The following is a 20538-nucleotide window of genomic DNA, read 5'->3' on the forward strand; positions in this document are numbered from 1 at the left end:
GAGGCAGATGCCAAAGCAAACAGTTCAAGATTCCAGATTTCAGACCAGACCACACCAGCTATCAAAAGACATTAAGATGTCACAAGAAGAGAAAAAACTACAGATCAATAACCCTTGTGACCACCAACTCAAAAATCCTCAACAGATGACTAATAAATTGAATCTAGCAACATATAATGGGAACTATATGCTATGCCCAAGTGAGACTTATCCCAGGGATGCAAAGCTGGTTTAACACACAAAAATCAACGTAATATAACATTGACAGAACAAAGGATAAGACAACATGATCTCAACAGACACAGAAAAAGCATCTGACAAAATCCAACACCCTTTCAAGACAAGACAAAAATGTTCACCCCAGGAATAGAATGGAACTTCAATAATTTGATAAAGTCCATAGTTCACATTGTTCTTAATGGTTAAGACTGAATGCTTTTTCTCTAAGATGAAACAAGACAAAGATGTTCACTTTTACCACTCCTATTCAACATTTTCCCGTAGGTTCTAGTTAGGAAAATAAGGCAAGAAAAATAAGTGGGGGAGGAGGCTCAAGAGGAAGAGAATATATATATATATAAAATTATGACGAATTTGAGTTGCTGTATGGCAGAGACCACCACAACACTGTAAAGCAATTATCTTCCAATAAAAAAAGAAAAGAAAAAGAAATAAAAGGCATTAAGATTGGAAAGGAAATTACATAAATGAGTTCACCAAAGCTGCAGGATATAGAATCAACATACAAAAATCAATTGCATGACATGCTACAACAGGTATGAACCTTGAGAATATTCTGCTAAGTGAAGTCAATCACAAAAGGACAAACACTGTGATTCCACGCACGTGTTACCTGGAGCAGTCAGATTCACAAAGTAGATGGTGGTTCCCAAGGGTGGAGGGGAGGAGAGAACGGGGCTTATTGTTTAGCAGGTGCAGAGTCTGTTCTGCAAGATGAAGTTATGGAAGGGAATGGTGACAGTGGAGCAACATTATCAATGTGCTTAATTTCACTGACATATACACTCGAAAATGTTTAAGAAATAATAGCAAATGAAACAACTTACAAAGGATTAATCTCCAAAATATGCAAGCAGCTCATGTAGCTCAATACCAGAAAAACAAACAACCCAATCAAAAAGAGGGAGAAAACCTAAACAGACATTTTTCCAAAGACATACAGATGGCTAACAAACACACGAAAAAATGCTCGATATCGCTCATTACTAGAGAAATGCAAATCAAAACTACAATGAGGTATCACCTCACACCATCAGAAGGGCCAACATCAAAAAATCTACAAACAATAAATGCTGGACAGGGTGTAGAGAAAATGGAACCCTTTTACACAGCTGGTAGAAAGGTAAATTGATACAGCAACTATGGAGAACAGTATGGAGATTCTTTAAAACAAAACTAGGATTAAAACTACCCTATGACTCACCAATCCCACTACTGGACATCTACCCTGTGTGTGTGTCTGTCGCTCGGCCGTGTCCGGCTCTTTGCGACACCATGAACTGCAGCCCGCCAGGCTCAGGTTCCTCGTCCATGGAAACTGCCGGGCAAGAATACTGCAGTGAGCCGCCATTTCCTTTTCCACCATATACCCTGAGAAAACCACAACTGAAAAAGACACATGTTCCCCAGCGTTCACTGCAGCACTATTTACAACAGCTAGGACATGGAAGTAACCTAGATGTCCACCGACAGGTGAGTGGATAAAGAAGCTATAGTACCTACATGCAATGGAATACTGCTGCTGCTGCTAAGTCGCTTCAGTCGTGTCCGACTCTGTGCGACCCCAGAGACGGCAGCCCACCAGGCTGCCCCGTCCCCGGGATTCTCCAGGCAAGAACACTGGAGTGGGTTGCCATTTCCTTCTCCAATGCAGGAATACTACTTAGCCATTAAAAGGAATGCATCTGAGTCAGTTCTAATGAGGTGGATGAACCTAAAGCCTATTAAAAAAGAGTGAAGTCAGAAAGAGAAAGACATATCATACATTAATGCATAGATATGGAAATCTAGAAAGATGATACTTTCTAGAAGTACTGATGAAGCTACGTGTAGGGCGGCAATGGAGATGCAGACATAGAGAACAGGCTTGTGGACACAGTGGGGGAAGGAGAGGGTGGGATAATCTGAGAGTGGCATGGGAACATATCTATTCCTGTATGTAAACAGATAGCCAGCACGAATTTGCTATGACACAGGGAGCTCAAAGCAGTGCTCTGTGACAACCTAAAGGGGTGGGATGGGGTGGGTAGGTTCAAGAGGGAGGGGGCAAATGTACATCTATGGCTGTGACTCATGTTGATGTATGGCAGAAAGCAACACAATATTATAAAGCAATTATCCTCCAATTAGAGATAAATAAAAATTTTAAAATAGTTTAAGACAGCAAACTGGCTGTACCAAAATTTTAAATTTCTGTGCTTCAGAGGACATCAAGAATGTGAAAAGGCAACCCACAGAATGGGAGAAAATATTTGTAAATCATTAATCCAATAAAGGACTTGCATTTAGAACATATAAAGAACTCTTGACAACTCAACAATAAAATATAACCAAATTTAAAATGGGCACAGAATTTGAATAGACATTTCTCCAAATCAAATACACAAATGGTCAGTAAGCATATGAAAAGATGTGCAGCGTTATCAGTCATTACAGAAACGCAAATCAAAACCACAATGAGATACCACTCACATCGGTGAGGACGTGGAGAAAATGAAATACACTGCTGTTAGAAATGGAAAATGGGTGCAGCTGCTTTGGAAAGGCTTGGTGGTCCCTCAGAAAGTTAAAACATAGAACACATGCCTTGAAATTCCACCCCAAGGTGCATCCCCAAGAGAACTGAAAACACACGTCCACACAAACACTTGTAAATGAATGGTCACAGCATCATCATTCATCATAGCCCAAAAGTGGAAGCAACCTTAATGCCCACCAACCAGTGAATGGATAAACCCAATGCGGTATAGCTACACAATGGATTATTTTTTGCCCATAAAAAGAATGGAGTGCCGATACATGCCACAACATGCATGAACTGTAAAAACATGCTTAGTGAAACAAGCAAGACAAAAGGTCACATGATTCCATTTATACAAAATGTCCAGAATAGGCAAAACCATACAGACAGAGTATAGACTAGTGGTTTGCCAGAGGCCAGAGGTGGGGTGAAGGGGGAGTGATCAATAGTAAGTATGGGTTATTTTTTGAGGGGTGGGGGGAGGGGGGTATAAAAAATGTTCTGGAATTAGGGAGCTGTGATGATTGCACAATTCTGCAAATAAACTAAACCAATGAATCATACACTTTAAAAGGGTGAACTTTATGCTATGTCAAAGTGTTAGAAAAAAATTTTTTTGAGGAGAAATTGAAGAAGACATTCAGAGGAGGAGGAACTGAGGACAGAGCAAGAGGTAGAAGGGATAAAGCTAAACAGATAAGCTTAGCACAGACTAGAGTTTGGGCTTCAATTCCAGAGTCATTAGAGAAGCGGTGGAAGTTTCTAAGTGACAGGCTGAGAACTGCAGCTTGAGCATGATTAACTTGCAGCAATGTAGAGAAGGCACATTTTACATTCCCTTCTAGCTTTTCACAGTGAAATTCTCACTTATGTGCCTCACATCATCTAGGGACTCACAAGTAGAATATTAAGTGAAACATATTTCTCTGACATCCTTGCACGGTCAATTAACAGCAACAAACAGAGATTTGCTCAGTTGTGTCTGACTCTTTGTGACCCCATAGACTGAGGACCCCAACAGGCTCCTCTGTTCATGGGATTCTCCAGCCAAGAATCCTGGAGTGGGTTGCCATTCTCTTCTCCAGGGGATCTTCCCGACCCATGGATCAAACCTGGGTCTCCCGCACTGCAGGCAGATTCTTTACTGTCTGAGCCACCGGGGAAGCCCCTGACACGGTGAAGTAATGCTTAAAACACATTTAAAATCAGTGCATATTTCACACCACATAGCACTCTGTTCTAGTGTTTTATGGGGATACTCCAAAAGAGTAAGAGAAAAAAGAGACCAAAGTCAACAAAGCACAGATGTCAAAATTGTAAAAAATATTCAGTATCACTGCAGCAAGCCGTTCAATCAATGCTGGCTGACTCAAAATTACTAGTAAGAACAGCAAAACAAATGACTTGGTTTCATCGTGTTTGTTTTTACACAAAATCTAATCAATTGATGTTTGCAGAAAATATCTTGTAAGGTTCAAAGTATAAAATTCCTTAACCAAGTTTCAATCTGTTTTGAACATTCCATTTGAAACGGGAAGTCAGCTGAGTCATGGTCACACAACACACTAAAATTCAAAATGCCTTTTCCCTGTTAAAAGAGTAGAAACGCTAGGATTTCTGCTTCATAACCAGCTCACACAGAGTATGCAATTCAAGACCACCTTGATAGGACATTTAAACTATATAGTTGGGCTCCCAAAGCCCAAGTTCCAAATTCAGATTCAATTAACCAAGGATCAGAAAAAATTCCAGAAAGTTCTAAAAAGCAAAACCTGAATAGCTATACATGGGCAAATGTTCAGATAGCATTTACACTGTATTTACAACTATTTACATAATATTTACATTGAATAAAGTATTATAAGTAATCTAAAAGATGATTTAAATATAAGGGAGAAAGTGTGTAAGTTATATGCAAACACTATGCTATTTTATATGAGGAATCTGAGCATCTCTGGATTTTGGAATGGGCTGGGCTGGGGGTTTTGGAACCAACTCCCTGAGGGTCAACTCTTTTATTTTCACATTGTTGCTGTTTGAGGTTTTTTTTTTAAGGGAAACTATGCCTTAGTCAAATGTTACTTTCTCTTTTTTAAATCTTAAAAATCTCTTTATTCACATTATTCAGCTCCTCTATCATCCTCCCTATGATACAATGTTTCTTAGTATTTGGGGAGCCACAGCCTTTGAAGTATGCTAAGGATTTTTTTTAAGCACACATTCAGTTTTTTGAACTATTTCCTACCATCTGTGGTCCCTGCGGAATTCAAGATGAGAGACTGTTCCAGTGCCACAATGCCACTCTAATTTCAACAGGGGCGTTCTTTTGAAGAAAGCGTATCACAAGCCCAGCCCAACGTTTCATTTTCTTACCTGGGTTATCAGTTTATTACAGGTGAAAAGCCAAAAACACACAACGTTTATGTCTAACAATAAAAGAAGTTCTCTTCAGAATAACCTTTCAAAAAAGTTGCAATCATTACAGTTGGCCAATTTAAAAAAGACTTGTAATTATTGTAACCTCAACTATTTAAAATTATACCTCAGCTTCAACTAATTGTTTGGCACATCCTAAAATGAAAAACAAAACAAAACAAAACACTGAGTTAGTGTAAAGGTAAAAGTACTGGGTAAACCTTCAGTTAATTTCCTTCCGAGTGGTGGGGAGGGCACCTGATGGGAGGCACTGACAACGAACACGTCACCTACGTGACACTGCGGCCAAAAAGGTCCAACCTGAACCTAATCGTACAGAAACCACGGGACAAATCCAAACTCAAGTCCACAGAAACAACTAGTCCGGACTATACCAAAATGTCAGTCACTAACGGGGAAGAAATGGATGAAGAACTGCTCCTGATGGAAGGAAATGAAGACAACGAAATGCAACCCTGGATTAAGGAACTGAGAAAAAAGAAGACAAGACATTATTAGGACAACTGGGAAAATCTGAATATGAACCAAATAGTACTGTAACAAAGCTAAACCTCTCCAACTGTGATCTATTTGATTGCTGTTACACAGAATGCCCTTGGTTTTTATTTAGGGGTGATGGCATGATAAAACCAATGTGGCAAAACACTAGTACCTGGTAAACCTAGGTGGAGATACAAATGTTCACTGCACTCTTCTTGCTACTTTAATCAAGATTAGGATGATTTTAAAAAATTTTTAAATGGGAGGACATTTTCTTGATTTTGAGTGAGAGACATCATAAGTTAACCTAAGCAGAATATATACAGCCATATTTAAGTCTTTCCAACTGTGGGCAATACTTTTGAGACTGTCATGAAACGGAGCTGTAAAGGACGGTAATTTATACTCACAGATTTATTTCAGATACCAAAATTCAAAAGAGGTTACAGAATGGTACTCAGGTTTTTTAATGTTTATATTTAAAATTTCCATAGAGGGTTGTTACACACGTTAAAATTAAGCTTACCTTTTACGATTCATTTATTCTACCAACTGATGTACCACATAGCTTCCAAATAAAGCTAGAAAGAAACCTATCAATATGAAATTGTTGGCCTACAAAGCACATCACAGGAAAGCAACACAAAAATTGAACAAAATCAGAAGCTTCTCCCCCCAAATAAAGTTGGGTGAATTCCAAGAGCACCCTATCTAGGAAGTTCACACCTGCTTTCTCTAGTTTTTTCTTAGTTAGCACATCCCAGGTAAAGGGGTCTCAGATAAAAACATTCCAGGTTAGATGCTACATTATACAGTATGCAAAATCTTTAACAACTTCTCTCATGTGATGGCATTTAATGGTTGGTTTTAGGGGCGGGGGGGAAATCAGCATAACATAAAGCATGTAACTTCTACTTCAGATAACACACTACATTAGTAAAATGGTCACAAAATAGTCTATTGAGGTAATTACTCTATTTTCAGAAAGAAAGAAGAAACCCAAGTTACCTTTTTTCCTGTTGTGCAATATAAAATACTGCCTAGCCTGAAATACCCTAGAGTCAAAAGGTCTGTCTGAATCCCAGATTTGTCACTTTAGAGACTATAACCTTGACCACAGCTTTCTCACTTGTGAAATGAAGGGATCCAAATATTAGCTGGTCTTATGGTCTAGATCTAAATACGCAATGATTTTATCATTTTGGCTTCCTGTACATGTAATTTACAAAATTTAATTTATAGATGTACTTTATATACATATTTATATATGAATTTACTTTATATACACACACATATACTTACTTTTTAATGTTAGATACATTGAATTAGAAGGGATTTTTTTTTTTAAACCATAAACTGTAATTTATCATTTTTTTCCCCCAAACCTCGATGTCTGTTCTCACATTTATTTTATTCAGAGGCTGAGTCAATCTCCCCTCCACCCAAGACAGAGACCCCTGTATATTTAGTGGATTTTTTTTTTTTAATTTAGCTGCATCAGGTCTTCGTTGTGGTGCACAGGTTCTAGGGCTCGAAGGCTCAACAGCTGCTGCCCATGGGTTGAGCTGTCCCAAAGCACATAGGCTCTTAGTTTCCCAACCAGGGATTGATCCCAACTCTCCCACACTTGATGGCAGATTCCTGACCACTGGATGGGCAGGCAAGTCCCAAGACTCCTGCAGTTCCAAGACTCCTCTCACAACTAATTCCAGTAAGTAGGTGCCAACCCCCAGATTCAACATCTGAGTAATCACACTCCTGCTTTTCTACTACCACTTTAATTCAGGTCGTCCTCACCTCTTGCCCAGATCACTAGTTATCATTTTTCTATCCTATCACCACCCTACCTAAAAGCTTCGTAGTAGCTTCCCACAATGTAAGATTTATGCAAAATATCCTCCACCGGATATTCAAGAAACTCTACCCCTGCCCCCACCCTTACACGCCAATGCAACTAAACTACTTACTGCTGTTTCAAATTGCCTATACTTTCTGGATGTCGTACCTTTATTTCTGCTGTTGTTCCTACACTGCCTTTTTCTCTGCCTTCTAAAATGGATTCCATTCTTTAAAATTTAGTTTCAGTGGTGATCTCCCGTATCTAGACATTACGTTACACATTTGTCTTCTGAATGCCAGGATACTGACAAAAAGTGACAACTTTAATGGCCGACAGTAAATTAAGAGAGTTGACCTCATGTGGGCAATCAAACTTATCCACTGTGCCAATTTTATTTAACTGGCTCTGGCTACCTGGCACTCTGTCTTCAGGGTTTGCAGCTTAGCAGAGGAAAAGGAGAATGGCAATAAGACTTCCGTCATTCATTCAGAGACTGGAGGAGTTTCCCAACAGGGGGTCTACACAGTGGGAATTTGGAGTCCCAGGGTATTACAAAAGATATTTAATGCTTACAGATTTAATGTTAAAAATCCAAATGTTTGGTTATATTCAGGAAACATGAAGATCTAGAACAGTGGGGGTGATTTCACCCGAGGGGACCTCTGGTGCTATCTTAAGGCGTTTTTTGACTGTCACACCTGAGTGAGTATTTCTGGCCAATGCTGCTACACATCCCGTAGTACACAGGGCAGACTTCAAAACAAATGATCTGGTCAAAATGTCAACAGTGGGTCTAGTGGTTAAGAGTCCGAGCTTCCAGTGCAGGGGGCATAGGTCTGATCCCTGGTCAGGGGACTAGGATCCCACGTGCCTCGTGGCACAGCCAAAAAAGAGGTCAACAGTGCCCAGGATGAGAGGAGTGCTGCCTGTATATGTGGGTTCTGCCTCTCCAAAGAGACTTTCACGTTTTTTGGAAGTGAAGAACCATGCCTCTTGCAAGGCAACACAATATAGCCCAAAGCGTAACATCTCCTGCAGTTTACCAGTGGTGTGGCCTCCTGGAAGTTACTTAACCTCTTTGTGCATCAAAGTCTTCACCTGTAAAACAGAGACCGAGATCCTGAAAGCACCTACCTCAGAGAGTTCCAGGATCAGATGAGTCGATGTAAGATCTTCAAAGTGTGCCAGGCAGACAGAAAACACCCACTAAACTCAGCTGCTGCCGTTCTTAACTTCCCTAGTGCCTAGCCTTGCATTTGGAACATCTAAGATGGGCAAGAAATGTTTACTAACTGAATATAGGATAATGCCTTCCTGGGGAGGCACAAATTGGTAAAGACAAATATACTCTCCTTATTTGGAAAAAAGGAAGCACAGCGCTAAGGATGGAGTTGAAAGGAAGCATTTGCCCACCTAATCTTCTCTCCCTCCTCAGAAAACTTTTAACCTTTAGGAAATGTTCCCCTCGCACAGGGACCTTGGTACACAGTGGCCTGTAACATCCTTTATATTTGTTTTTCCTTTTCATTCCTTCTGACCAGCTGAAGATCTTGGAATTTATGAATGGAATGGTATCTTCTTTTGACCCTCGCACCATTAGCCTGGTGGTAGTTATTCGTGTGCCCATTACAGCCTTCCTCCGACAATGCACATGGAGTCTGTGGCCAGGGACAACACTTGACTCCTTTTTATAAAACCCAAGGGGCCTAACAGACCTTGGCAACTGCAGGCCCAAACCTCTCCCTTTACAGATTAGGAAGAGAGAGGCTAAGTGATTTGCCTAGAGTCAAGGTCATATTGTTAAGTGACAAAGCTGGGATTCAAACTCTGATACACAGCTGATACAGACTCCAAGTTCCATCCAACTTGTAATAGCATATAGAAATTATACCTGTGGTGGAGACAATTTTTAATTACGTCCCAGAAAACCTCCACAGAAATTATACTGATAGTTACCTGACAAAGCAAAAATAGAAATAGAGTAACACTCAAAGCTCCCTTCTGAAAGTGTATCTTAAAAACTCAACCTGTTTAATTGTTTCATATCTTAACGTTAATAGCTTCTAACAAGACTTAAATATCCGGTTATTTAGTCAGGCTTAATTTCCTTTAAATGATTGTGTAATTATTTTGAATAACAGAATATCTCTTATTTGTTAAACCAATGACGACCATCCTTCACTGACTTAACAGATTCTTTAATGACCAGTTTAACAAATTAATATCTATATAACCCCAAAGACCAGCAATTTGAAATGATTCTATATGCTGAAAATACATTCAGATGATTTGAATTGTGAATGTTAAGACCTCAATACAAGGTTAAGACCCAATACAAACACAAAACTTACAATCACCAAGCACAAACTACATTAAGACCTGAGACAGACAATTTTTATTTTATTTCGTTCAAGTAAAAGCTGCTCACTGATTAGGCTAATCTAGAAGTTTCTCTCAGTGTCCCAATATGATGCAAAAGAAAACGGCGAAAAAGAAAGGAAAAGACTGTAAGACCAGAAAATGAATGTGAAAAAGAGTTAAATGCCTTGATGCTTAAGCAATTACAGCTCAATAAAGCTCGACATTTTCATAGGGGCATCGTTTAAAAAACAAAAAAAGCCCTTTGTGGTGATGATTTAAGTTACCAGTGCAAAAGCACTCAGGTCCAAAAGGAGTGAGAACCACTTACTGGGAACAGATTTTTAATTATTTTACCACCTGATAAAAGGAGCACACGCCGAACGTAGGTATAAATGTATTTTCAAAAGAAAACAAAACGCAGTCTATGCTCGGTAAAGTTCAAGGGCAAAACTGTTTCCAGTGCAACAGAATCCGCCTGACTACAATGTGTGTGTGGGGGGGGCGAAGACATAGTATCTTTTTATAAAGGCAACAATTTGAGTTACAAAGTAATAACGGGGAAGCCAAAACAGTTTGACAGCCCGCCATAAGGGCCGCCTCAATCATGAGTCACACAATGCCTGCAACCATTTACAATAGTAATTAATGCACAAGTCCCCTAATTAAATTCTAAAAGGGTGAGAATGCTTTAACTAAGTTTACAAGAATTGCTTTTCGCTGTTTTTTGCCACCCCCACCCCCCGCCCAAGAAAGGAACACACGCGTAATTACGCATCTCCCCGCAATTCCTCCATCCAGTATTCCCTCCAGCCTCTTCTCCGTGTCTGTTCCCTGCGTGCGATAGAAAATGACACGGGAGAACTTCTAAACCCAGCAAGGGCGAGCCAGGGTGGAAATACACGATTAATCAAAGGGGGTGAGAGGCGGAAAGCGCGCCCATCTTACCTGCTAAGATTCCTTTCTACGTCTTTGGTAGCTTTAGCTTCCAATTCTCTGAAACGGAAAAGAAAAAGGGGGAGAGGGAGAGAGAGAGAGAGATGCGCGTGAAAACGGAGCTGCTGCTGCAGAGGCTCGCGCCGGGGCCGGATGGGGCGGGGGGAAGGGAGCCCGGGGGGGCTCACAAAGCTGCGGGGCTGCAGCACCGACTGCGGTCAGGCGGCGCGGGCCAGCCGCAGCCCCCGGCCCGGCCCCAGCGGCGCAGCGCGGCCCCTCCGGGCCTCCCGTCCGGCCTCCGCAGCGGCGCAGCCGGCGCCCCCTTCGCCGAGGCCCGAGGTCTCGGGGACGCCCGGCGCCGCCGCCGCCGCCCGCGATCGCGGGCCCTGCGGCAGCGCCCGAGGCTCCTCCCGCCCGGAGGGAGGCCCCCGCCCCGCTCACCTCATGTGTGTAAAGTGCACGAGCAAGTGGGGCGCGGCGAGTGAGGCTCGCGAGCCTCAAGCCCTCCGTAGCGCCGCGGGGAGAGGCCCGAGCCGCTGCACCAGCGCCATTTTCTACACCGACCCGCTACCGCCGCCGCCGCCGCCGCCACCGCCGCCGCCGTCGCCGCCGCAGGCCCCAGACCGGAAGTGAATGCCCCACTCGGCAACCCCTTCCGGGAGTGTCGCAGCCACCGGCCTCAAGATGGAGGCCCTAGCAACTAGAGCAGCAAACTGGGCAGACCCTTGGCAACCACCCCGGCGCGGCGCGGCCGCGGGCCGGACCTCCCTGGAGCTGGTCACAGCCTCGGAGCTGCCCCGCACAGCGGCTTGGGGGCCCACCGAATCCTGAGCCTACCCTTTCTCGGCGCAGTCGGCTCGGGTTCTGACATGAGTTCCCTCCCCTTCTCCTTCTTTGCTGCGACACAAGTTTCCTTCCCTGCTGCCCGGCCCCTCCCCCACAGAAACACACCAAAAAAAAAAAAAAAAAGAATCGCCTAAACCGCAAATTCTATCCCTGCCGCAGCATGATGAGCCCGCGCGGCTTTTGAAATCCGTCACTTGCAATTATTTTTTTACCTTGGGCCAATTATTTAACCTCTCTGCTTCTGTTTCCTCCTCAGGTAAAGAATGCATACCTGAGGATGACTGTGACGTTTAAACGCGACTTTTATCCCTCGAGTTAGGCTGACCATTTGACTCAGCAGTTCCTCTTCCATGAATTTCTGATGAAAAAATAATCCTGGGTAGCTACAAATATGTCACCATCGTGATACTAAGTCCCGCGTTGATGGTAGTGAAAAATTGTGACGGCGAAAATGCCCAGCGTTGCGAGGTGGCTTTAAAGACTGAACTACTTCATGTGTTAGGATACTGTTGAAAATGATGGTAAGGAAGAGTAACAGCAGGAGGGGGAAATGGTTACAAGGATAAGTGAAAAAGCAAGTCCCTGAGTAGCTCACATGGTGAAAACATGTAGATAGAGTAAGATACATACATATAGATAAAATAAAAAATATATACCTACCTGTAGATACAAGATACATACTTACAGGTAGATACAGGAATATACATACCTGTAGATACAGTCAGATACATACATTCGTGTGCATATGTGTGTATTCTTTCAATCCTCTCACAATGGTTTTGTTTTTCCTCCCCTAATTTAAAGATGACTCCAACTCTGTGCTTGAAATCCATTCCTTCTCAGAAACCTCACTATACCTGTCATCCCATTTTCCTCTTTCGACCGGCTTTGATCCTTTCATTGTCTTTAAAACATGCCTAAATGTCTCCCATTAAAAAAACAAAAACAAAAAACAAAGCTCCCTTGACTTTCCAGTTCCTGTCCTCTCTCAGGGAGATGTGTAATGTGTGCTAAATAGCTTCAGTCCTGTCTCTGCGACCCCATGGACTGTAGCCTGCCAGCTTCCTCTGTCCGTGGGATTCTCCAGGCAAGAATACTGGAGCAGATTACCATTTCCTTCTCCAGAGGATCTTCCCAACCCAGGGATGGAACCATGCCTCTTTTCTACCCTGCATTGACACGGGGATTCTTTACCACTGGCGCCACCTGGGAAGCCCCTGATGTGTAATAAGTTAATGAATAAGAGAATGAATGAATGCACAGAATGTCCTAAAGCATATGTACCAACATGTTAACTGATGATATTATGAAGTTTAAAATTTTCTTGTCAATAATCTTTTTTCACTTTTATACAATAAGCTTGTAAAAAAAATTTTTTTTAATCTCTTACAAAATGTAAACTTTTGTTGTTTAGATGCTAAGTCATATCTGACTGTTGTGTGACCCCTTGGATTGTAGCCCTCTAGACTCCTCTGTCTGTGGGATTTCCCAGGCAAGAATACTGGAGTGGATTGCCATTTCCTCTTCCAAGGGATCATCCCCATTCAGGGACTGAACCCAAATCTCCCAAGTCACCTGCATTGCAAGTGGATTCTTTACCACTGAGCCGCTGGGGAATCTCAGTGTGAAGTGTAGGGGGCACCGAATAAATCTTAGTGACTTTCCTTTTCTTGCCATCATCCCTAAGTTCAATTCATCCATGTGTATATTTGGTTTGGTTTTCTTTTATTGTTCTTTCTACTGAAAGTATTAAAAGTTATATTACAGTATTTCTTTAGTAATTAAAAAACTAGAACATATATATATAGAACAATATGCTTTCATACCAAGTTTATGATAATTTTCCATAAGAGCATAAGGCAATGAAAACAGCTGTTAAGATTAGCTGATTTTTTTTTTTTTAATTAGACTTTCTTAGGTTTGAACAGGATTTCTCGGATAGCTCAGTTGATAAAGAATCCGCCTGCCATGTAGGAGACCTGGGTTCGATTCCCTGGGTTGGGGAGATCCCCTGGAGAAGGAAAAGGTCAGTATTCTGATCTGGAGAATTCCATGGACTGTAGAGTTCATGGAGTCGAAAAGAGTCAGACATGACTGAGTGATTTTCACTTTCAGGTTTGAATAAATCATTGATTCTCAGCTGGGGCAATCTGCTCTCCAACCCTCACACAAAGATTTAGCAATTTCTGGTTTCTGAGTATCACAACTAGATACTACTGGTGTCCATGTGGGTAGAGGCCAGGGTTTTGGTGAAACATTCAACCCTGCACAGGAGATTCAACCCCCTGCCCCTAAAAGGCAGAGAAGGCAATGGCAACCCAGTCCAGTACTCTTGCCTGGAAAATCCCATGGGCAGAGGAGCCTGGTAGGCTGCAGTCCATGGGGTCGCTAAGAGTTGGACACGACTGAGCGACTTCACTTTGACTTTTCACTCTCATGCATTGGAGAAGGAAATGGCAACCCACTCCAGTGTTCTTGCCTGGAGAATCCCAGGGACAGGGGAGCCTGGTAGGCTGCCGTCTATGAGGTCACACAGAGTCGGACATGACTGAAGTGTCGCAGCAGCAGCTGCCCCTAACAGGAGAGTATCTGAACCAAAATACCAATAGCACCCAAGTTTGGAAAACCCTGGAACTAATTCCCAGCTCTAGGGAAGCTGAGAAGATGTAATTTCTTGAAGATCTTTTCAGAGTTGTTTGACAACCCTCCAGGGCTGTATTATGAAGTCCTGATAACTACTTTTTGCTTATCTCTTAAACTTGGTTCATAGGGCTAGGTCAAAGAAGGCTACAGAAAACCAGCACTGATTCCTTATCAGAAACCTACTGTGACTTCCCTGGTGGTCCAGTGATTAAGGCTCTGTGTTTCCAGTGCAGAGAGTGAGAATTGAGTCCTTGGTTGGGGAAATTCCCCGTGCAGTTAAAAAAGGAAAAAGAAACTACTAAGGGATCTTCCTTAATATTCTTTCCCTTTATTAATAATTACTCTGTCTATTGAATGTCCCATCAGCATACAAACATATTCTATTAAGTTCCACAGAAAGAAAAAAATGCACACAAAACAAAAAAGTTCCACGGATACCTCATTCCCCTCCAACTTTTTTTGTTTGTTGTATCCTCTCTTATGAGCAAAACTTCTTCAAAAGGTGTTCTACACCAGCCGATTCCAGTTGCTCACCTCCTTTCCCAGCCCTCTCTAACCTGTCATCCCCACTCCCCACCCCAAATCACTCTTATCAACATCAGAAATAACCTTGATTGTCGCTAAGTTGTGTCTGACTCTTTGTGATCCCATGCACCAGGCTTCCCTGTCCTTCACCATCTCCTGGAGTTTGCTCAGACTCATATCTACTGAGTTGTTGATGCCATCCAACCAGCTCATCCTCTGTCGCCCTCTTCTCCTCCTGCCCTCAATCTTGCCTAACATCAGGGTCTTTTCCAATGAGTCGGCTCTTCGTATCAGGTGCCATATTGGAGCTTCAGTTTCAGCATCAGTCCTTCCAGTGAATATCCAGGGTTGGTTTCCTTTAGGATTGACTGGTTTCATCTCCTTGCTGTCTAAGGGACTCTCAAGAGTCTTTTTCAGCATCACAGTTTGAAAACATCAATTATTCAGCACTCAGCTTTCTTTATGGTTCAACTCTTACATCCATATGGGAGTACTGGAAAAACTGTAGCTTAGATTATACAGACCTTGGTCAGCAAAGTGATGTCTTTGCTTTTTAGTATGCTGTCTAAGTTGTATTAATAGCTTTTCTCCCAAGGAGCAAGCGTCTTTTAATTTCGTGGCTGCAGTCACCATCTGCAATGGTTTTGGAGCTCAAGAAAATAAAATCCACCACTGTTTCCACTTTTTCCCCATCTATTTGCCATGAAGTGATGGGACCGGATGCCATGATCTTAGCTTTTTGAATGCTGAATTTTAAGCCAGCTTTTCCTTGTAGCATATGCAATCTAGTTCCTTGACCAGGGATCAAACCCAGGACCCCTGCATTGCAGGCTCAAAGTCCTAGCCCCTGGACTGACAGGAAGTCCAAAAATGACCCTGAAGCTCCCCAACTCAATGGTAACATTTCTATTCTGATCTTAATTTACTTCTTAGCTGTATTTGTCACAACTAATCAGTCCCACTGTCTTAAGAGAGCTTCTTTTCCTGATTGTCTTGGCAGCACATTCTCCTGGGTTTCTTTTTACATCTCTAACCATTCATTTTTGGGGTATCCTTTATCATCATCTTCATTTCTTCAACAAAAAAATGTTGATCTCCAAAGCTCCCCCCACCCCTATCTCTCCTGAGATGGGTAATTTCATCCTTTCTCTTGTTTTAAAATACTATTTAAATGCAGATAACTTTCAAATTCATATTTTTAGCCCATATCTCACATGTATACCCCAGAAGCTAAAATGCCAGTCTGTCTATGCAACAAGTATTTGTCAAGCTATATATGTTTGGTGCTGTGGCGGGGACAACTCTGAGCACTACAAGAGCAACTACTCCCATGTGTAAAGTCTAATGAGGCAGACTATTCTTTTTTAAGCAAACTCAGAAGCTCTGGGAGTTGGTGATGGACAGAGAAGCCTGGTGTGCTGCAGTCCATGGGGTCGCAAAGAGTCAGACACAACTGAGCGACTGAACTGAACTGAAGTGTATAATTACAAACTATAACAAGTGCACAGAAGGAAATGTATGTTGTCCTGAGAGAGAAACAAAGGAACGTTACATAGAGTGTGTAGTCAAAGAAGGTTTCTTTGAAAACGTAAGGCTTCACCTGAGAACTGAGAGATAAGGGGCAGAGTGTGTTACTGTTGTGGTGCTCAGTCACGGATGACTCACGTAACGCAACTCATTGAAGTAAGCCAATGCCATTTCCTACAATGAAGCGTATTCTCTAGATTAAGTGAATATTGCTACATGCCTCATGACTGACGTTTACAGTTTGATAATTTGTATATAACATTAAATATGCCTTTCCTACCATAATGTTTTTCTATTTCTGGAAAAATCGGTAACTATGTCAGGAAATTCTTGCTTCTTCTTAGCATAGTAAGAGACAGAGGCTGTTCGAAATTAAATGTAAATATCTTTTCTCCATTTGTCTTTCTTCCTTGGGATTTTTGTTCCTTTGGTTTCTGAGGTTACCAGAGCATAAATGTTCTTCAACCCTCTTTTTCTTATCTAAGAAGGGTAATTGGCTAGCCTAGTACTTGGAAAATTATGTACTTGAAAGGCTTTTGTTTTTCTCCCAAGTCTCTACCAGATATCATTATGAAATGTATATGTACTTTTTAGATGAAGCTCACTCGAAAGATTTTTAAATTTAGAAAAATGTCCATAATAATGTACAAATGGATATTGAAGATATGAACATAAGTGAGATTTCCTGGAGAGAGTGTATTTGTTTTATTTAACTAAAATATATTTGGTACTTAATATGTGGCAATTGATGGGCCAATTATGCAGCGTTTGAAGTGCTTTAAAAATATTAATTAATCCTTATTGTTGTCCTCACACAGCCCAATAAGGTAGGTATGTTATCCCCATTTTACAGATGAGGTTAATTAACTTGTACAAAGCCACCTAAATAATAGGTGGTAAAATCAAGCAATTTGTTTTCAGAGCCTAAATCACTAAACACTACTTTGTAAATCTGTTTTCCTCAACTGAATCAGACTTTGTAGCTCCCTTTGATAAGAAATATTTTGTAACACCACCCCTACCATCCCTAAATGATCATCATAGATAGTAGAAGTTACTTAACATCTAATTTTAAAATCACATAAAATGATATCTGAAATAAAGAGTCAAAGAAGTGTAAGTAAAATAAAACAAAATATGATAAAAAGTCTTTCACTGTGTAAATATTTGGCAATTGTCTACACTGGAAGACTCAGTAAAGTTGGCAGATCCCGGCACCTATGTGTTGAATCACTCCTACCAGTGCAGCCTGACACAGCAGTGCTGAAATAACTACTCATACACCAAGAAGTGTAGTGATGCTGGAGATGCCATTTCTCTGGAAGAGAGAACAACTCTCAAAGTTCTCAACAACTAGAAAACAAGTCTCTTTCAATTTAGGGGAACATTGCATTACTAAAATTTTAAGGGTATATTAACACTGGGAAAAAAAGAGTTAGGTCCTTGGATAATTACAAATGTGCCTTTTACTCATGAGAGTGTCTGGATGGGGGGTGGGGGGTGGGGGGCAATCCTACATTTTGTATGACTATCCCAGGTGGCTCAGTGGTAAAGAATCCCTCTGCCAATGGAGGAGATGTGGATTTGATCCCTGGGTCAGGAAGATCCCCTGGAGAAGGAAATGGCAACCCAATCCAGTATTCTTGCCTGGGAAATCCCATGGACAGAGGAGCCTGGTGGGCCACAATCCATGGGGTCACAAAGAGCCAGATATGACACACACACACACACACCCCTGTTCAGCCCCTCTCCACTGAATCTTGCCTCTTTGTGATGACCCAAAGCTTTTCAGTGCTTTCTCCGACTCCTCTGAGGAGTGGAGATGAAGGATTACGTTATGGAGAACTATTGCTGTGAAGTGAGGGAAGAGTGGAGGAAAGCTACTCCAGTGACCACCTCGCAAGGCGGGACTAACAGGATTACGTGTAGTGTAATGGGGACAAATGATGCTTCTCAGACTGACGTGTCGAAATTCAGCCTTATTCCTTCGCCGTCCCACTCCCCCACCACACACAAACCTGTTCCCAAAAAGACAGTTTCCCCCAGATAGTAGTAATACCTAACAGTAAACCATCCCAGCCAGAAACCTGAACTAATTTTGATTCTTCCTTCCCTCCTCTCCAATGCACCCTTGTTATTTTGTTTCCAAACTTATTTTCCCCTTCTGCGACCCCCACCCATAACCCTGAAAATGCCACAGGTTCTCTTTTCTTTCTCTTCTCTTTGTTGTAGAATAGTTTAAATACAATAAAATGCACACATTTGAAGTAAAAAAAAAAATGACGAGTCTTGACAAATAAATATACCCTGGAAATTCCCTTGTGTCCCTTTTCATCACTCACCTGTTTTCCCTTCACCCCACACACACCTGACACCCAGAAACCACTGTTCTGACTTACATCACTATGGATCAGTACTATCTATTCTGGAGCCTCATATAAACAGAGTCATATGGTATGCATATATCCTTTTGTGCCCAGTTTCTCTTGCTGAACATATCTGAGAGTCATTCACATTGTTGCATGTGTCAGAAGTTCATTCCTTTTTGTTATTGAGAGTTATCCCATTAAATGAATGTACCACGGTTTGCTTATCATCCTCCTGCTGACTGATACTTGGGTTGCTTCCAGTTTAGGGTTATTGTGAATAAAGCTGCTCTGAACATTCTTGTATGAATCTTTTTTTTTTTTTTTTTTTTGGACATGGGACATATGTTTCTCTCTCTCTTGGATAAATAGCTAGGAATAGAAATACTGAATCACAGGATAAGTGCATTCATAACTACAGAAGAAGCTATACAATGTTTCTGAAACGGTTACAACAGGTTACATTTCCAGTCCCAGAAAGAGCTCAGGTTATATTATATTCTCACCAGCTTTACTCATGTTCACTTGAAATCCTTCTCCATTTAGCAGCCCCAGTGATTTTTCTTCAGTTGAGAACTTGATGATCTTACTCTCCAGTTTAAAATATTAATTCAAAGGCTTTCCAGGGCTCTTGACTCAAAGCCTAATATCTTTAATGTGGTTGGCAAGGTCTCCCAGTGCTATCTGCAGTCACCTGCCTTTTCCCAGACAATTCAATCCAAGGGCTCTTCTTTTGTTTTCTAAAAGGTGTCCAGGTCTTGACCCAGCCTGCTGCTTACCATTCTTCAGCTCTCCACCCTATGTCACTTCCTCAGGACAGACTTTGCTGACCACCAGCCACGTTGACTTTATTAGGTCTCCCAATCACATATTCTAAAGACATCCTCTACTTCCTCTTCATGACATGATCGCATTTGTAATGTAGTACTTCCATCATTATTTGCTTAATTTGGGGGCAGGGTTGTTTGATTTTTGATTCTCCAGATTCCTTGTAAGCTCCAGGAGAGCAAGGTCCACATCTGCCTTGTTCTCACTGTATCTTTTGTATCTAACCAAGTTGCCTAGTATTTGTTAGGCCCTTAATAATACTTACTGGATAAAGGAATGATTTTCTATGCTTGCCCACCTCCCTCTATCCAAATATTCACATTGCCACCAAAGTGATTTCCTAACAAATAAGTCTGATCAGGTGCTGCTGCTGCCACTAAAAAATTCTTAAACAAATCTCTGTTCTTAATAGAATATTATCTAAAACCCCTTGCTTAGCCAAAAAAAAAAAAGGCTCTTCAAGAACTCTTACTGTGTAATCTGCCCTGTTTCTTACAATTCCTGCTGTGTGTTCCAGTGTCACTGAGTTATTGCTACTTTTGCATGTTTTTCAAAGGCTCTCTGACTTGAACATGTTGTTTACCTCCTATCACGTCTGCCTAACAAACTTCTATTTCAAATCTTAGCTCAAATAGCCTTTCATAAGCCTTCCGAGAGATTCTCTGGACCTCTTACTAATATACATGCAATTCATGTATCAAAATTAACTTAGACATCACTGACTATTTCCCCCTCTTATTTGGGGAGAAACTCAGCTCTCCTAGAAAGGACCCCTTTAGCATTTAGGACTGGAATCTTACATGTTCTCGTGAGATAACTCATTTTATCCAGGCACTGCTGGCATGTAAGGCCCACAAGAATGGGGACTTGTCCGTAGGTTTCAGAGTTGTATTCACTATACCTAGAGTGGTGCCTGGGAGATATTAAACATTGCTTTAATATTTGTTGAGTGATGAAGAATGAATGTTGTCTTTATTCCAAGCAGTTCCACA

The 20538-nt window shown here is 41.6% G+C and overlaps 1 protein-coding gene across 6 annotated transcripts in view; it reads right to left on the minus strand.

The window, feature by feature from the left end:
- The window catches only part of TNRC6A (trinucleotide repeat containing adaptor 6A), a 96005-nt gene extending 84393 nt beyond the window's left edge, over positions 1-11612 (minus strand). Inside the window, exons 1-2 of one of the 6 annotated variants that reach the window (XR_011462612.1) lie at positions 11253-11607; positions 10824-10871 (exon numbers count right to left, since the gene is read on the minus strand). Coding sequence is in view for 4 of the 6 variants with exons in the window: in XM_070362421.1 (XP_070218522.1) it covers positions 10824-10871; positions 11253-11257 (53 nt within the window). In the remaining 2 variants the exon portion in view is untranslated. Of the gene's footprint in view, positions 1-10823; positions 10872-11252 lie in introns of all 6 variants that reach the window. The other 5 variants (XM_070362421.1, XM_070362418.1, XM_070362417.1 and 2 more) reach the window with 5 other exon arrangements.
- Between the last annotated feature and the right edge of the window lie 8926 nt (positions 11613-20538).

The sequence above is a fragment of the Bos mutus genome, chromosome 25 (genome assembly GCF_027580195.1).
Source record: "Bos mutus isolate GX-2022 chromosome 25, NWIPB_WYAK_1.1, whole genome shotgun sequence".
In the NCBI taxonomy this organism is placed as follows: domain Eukaryota; kingdom Metazoa; phylum Chordata; class Mammalia; order Artiodactyla; family Bovidae; genus Bos; species Bos mutus.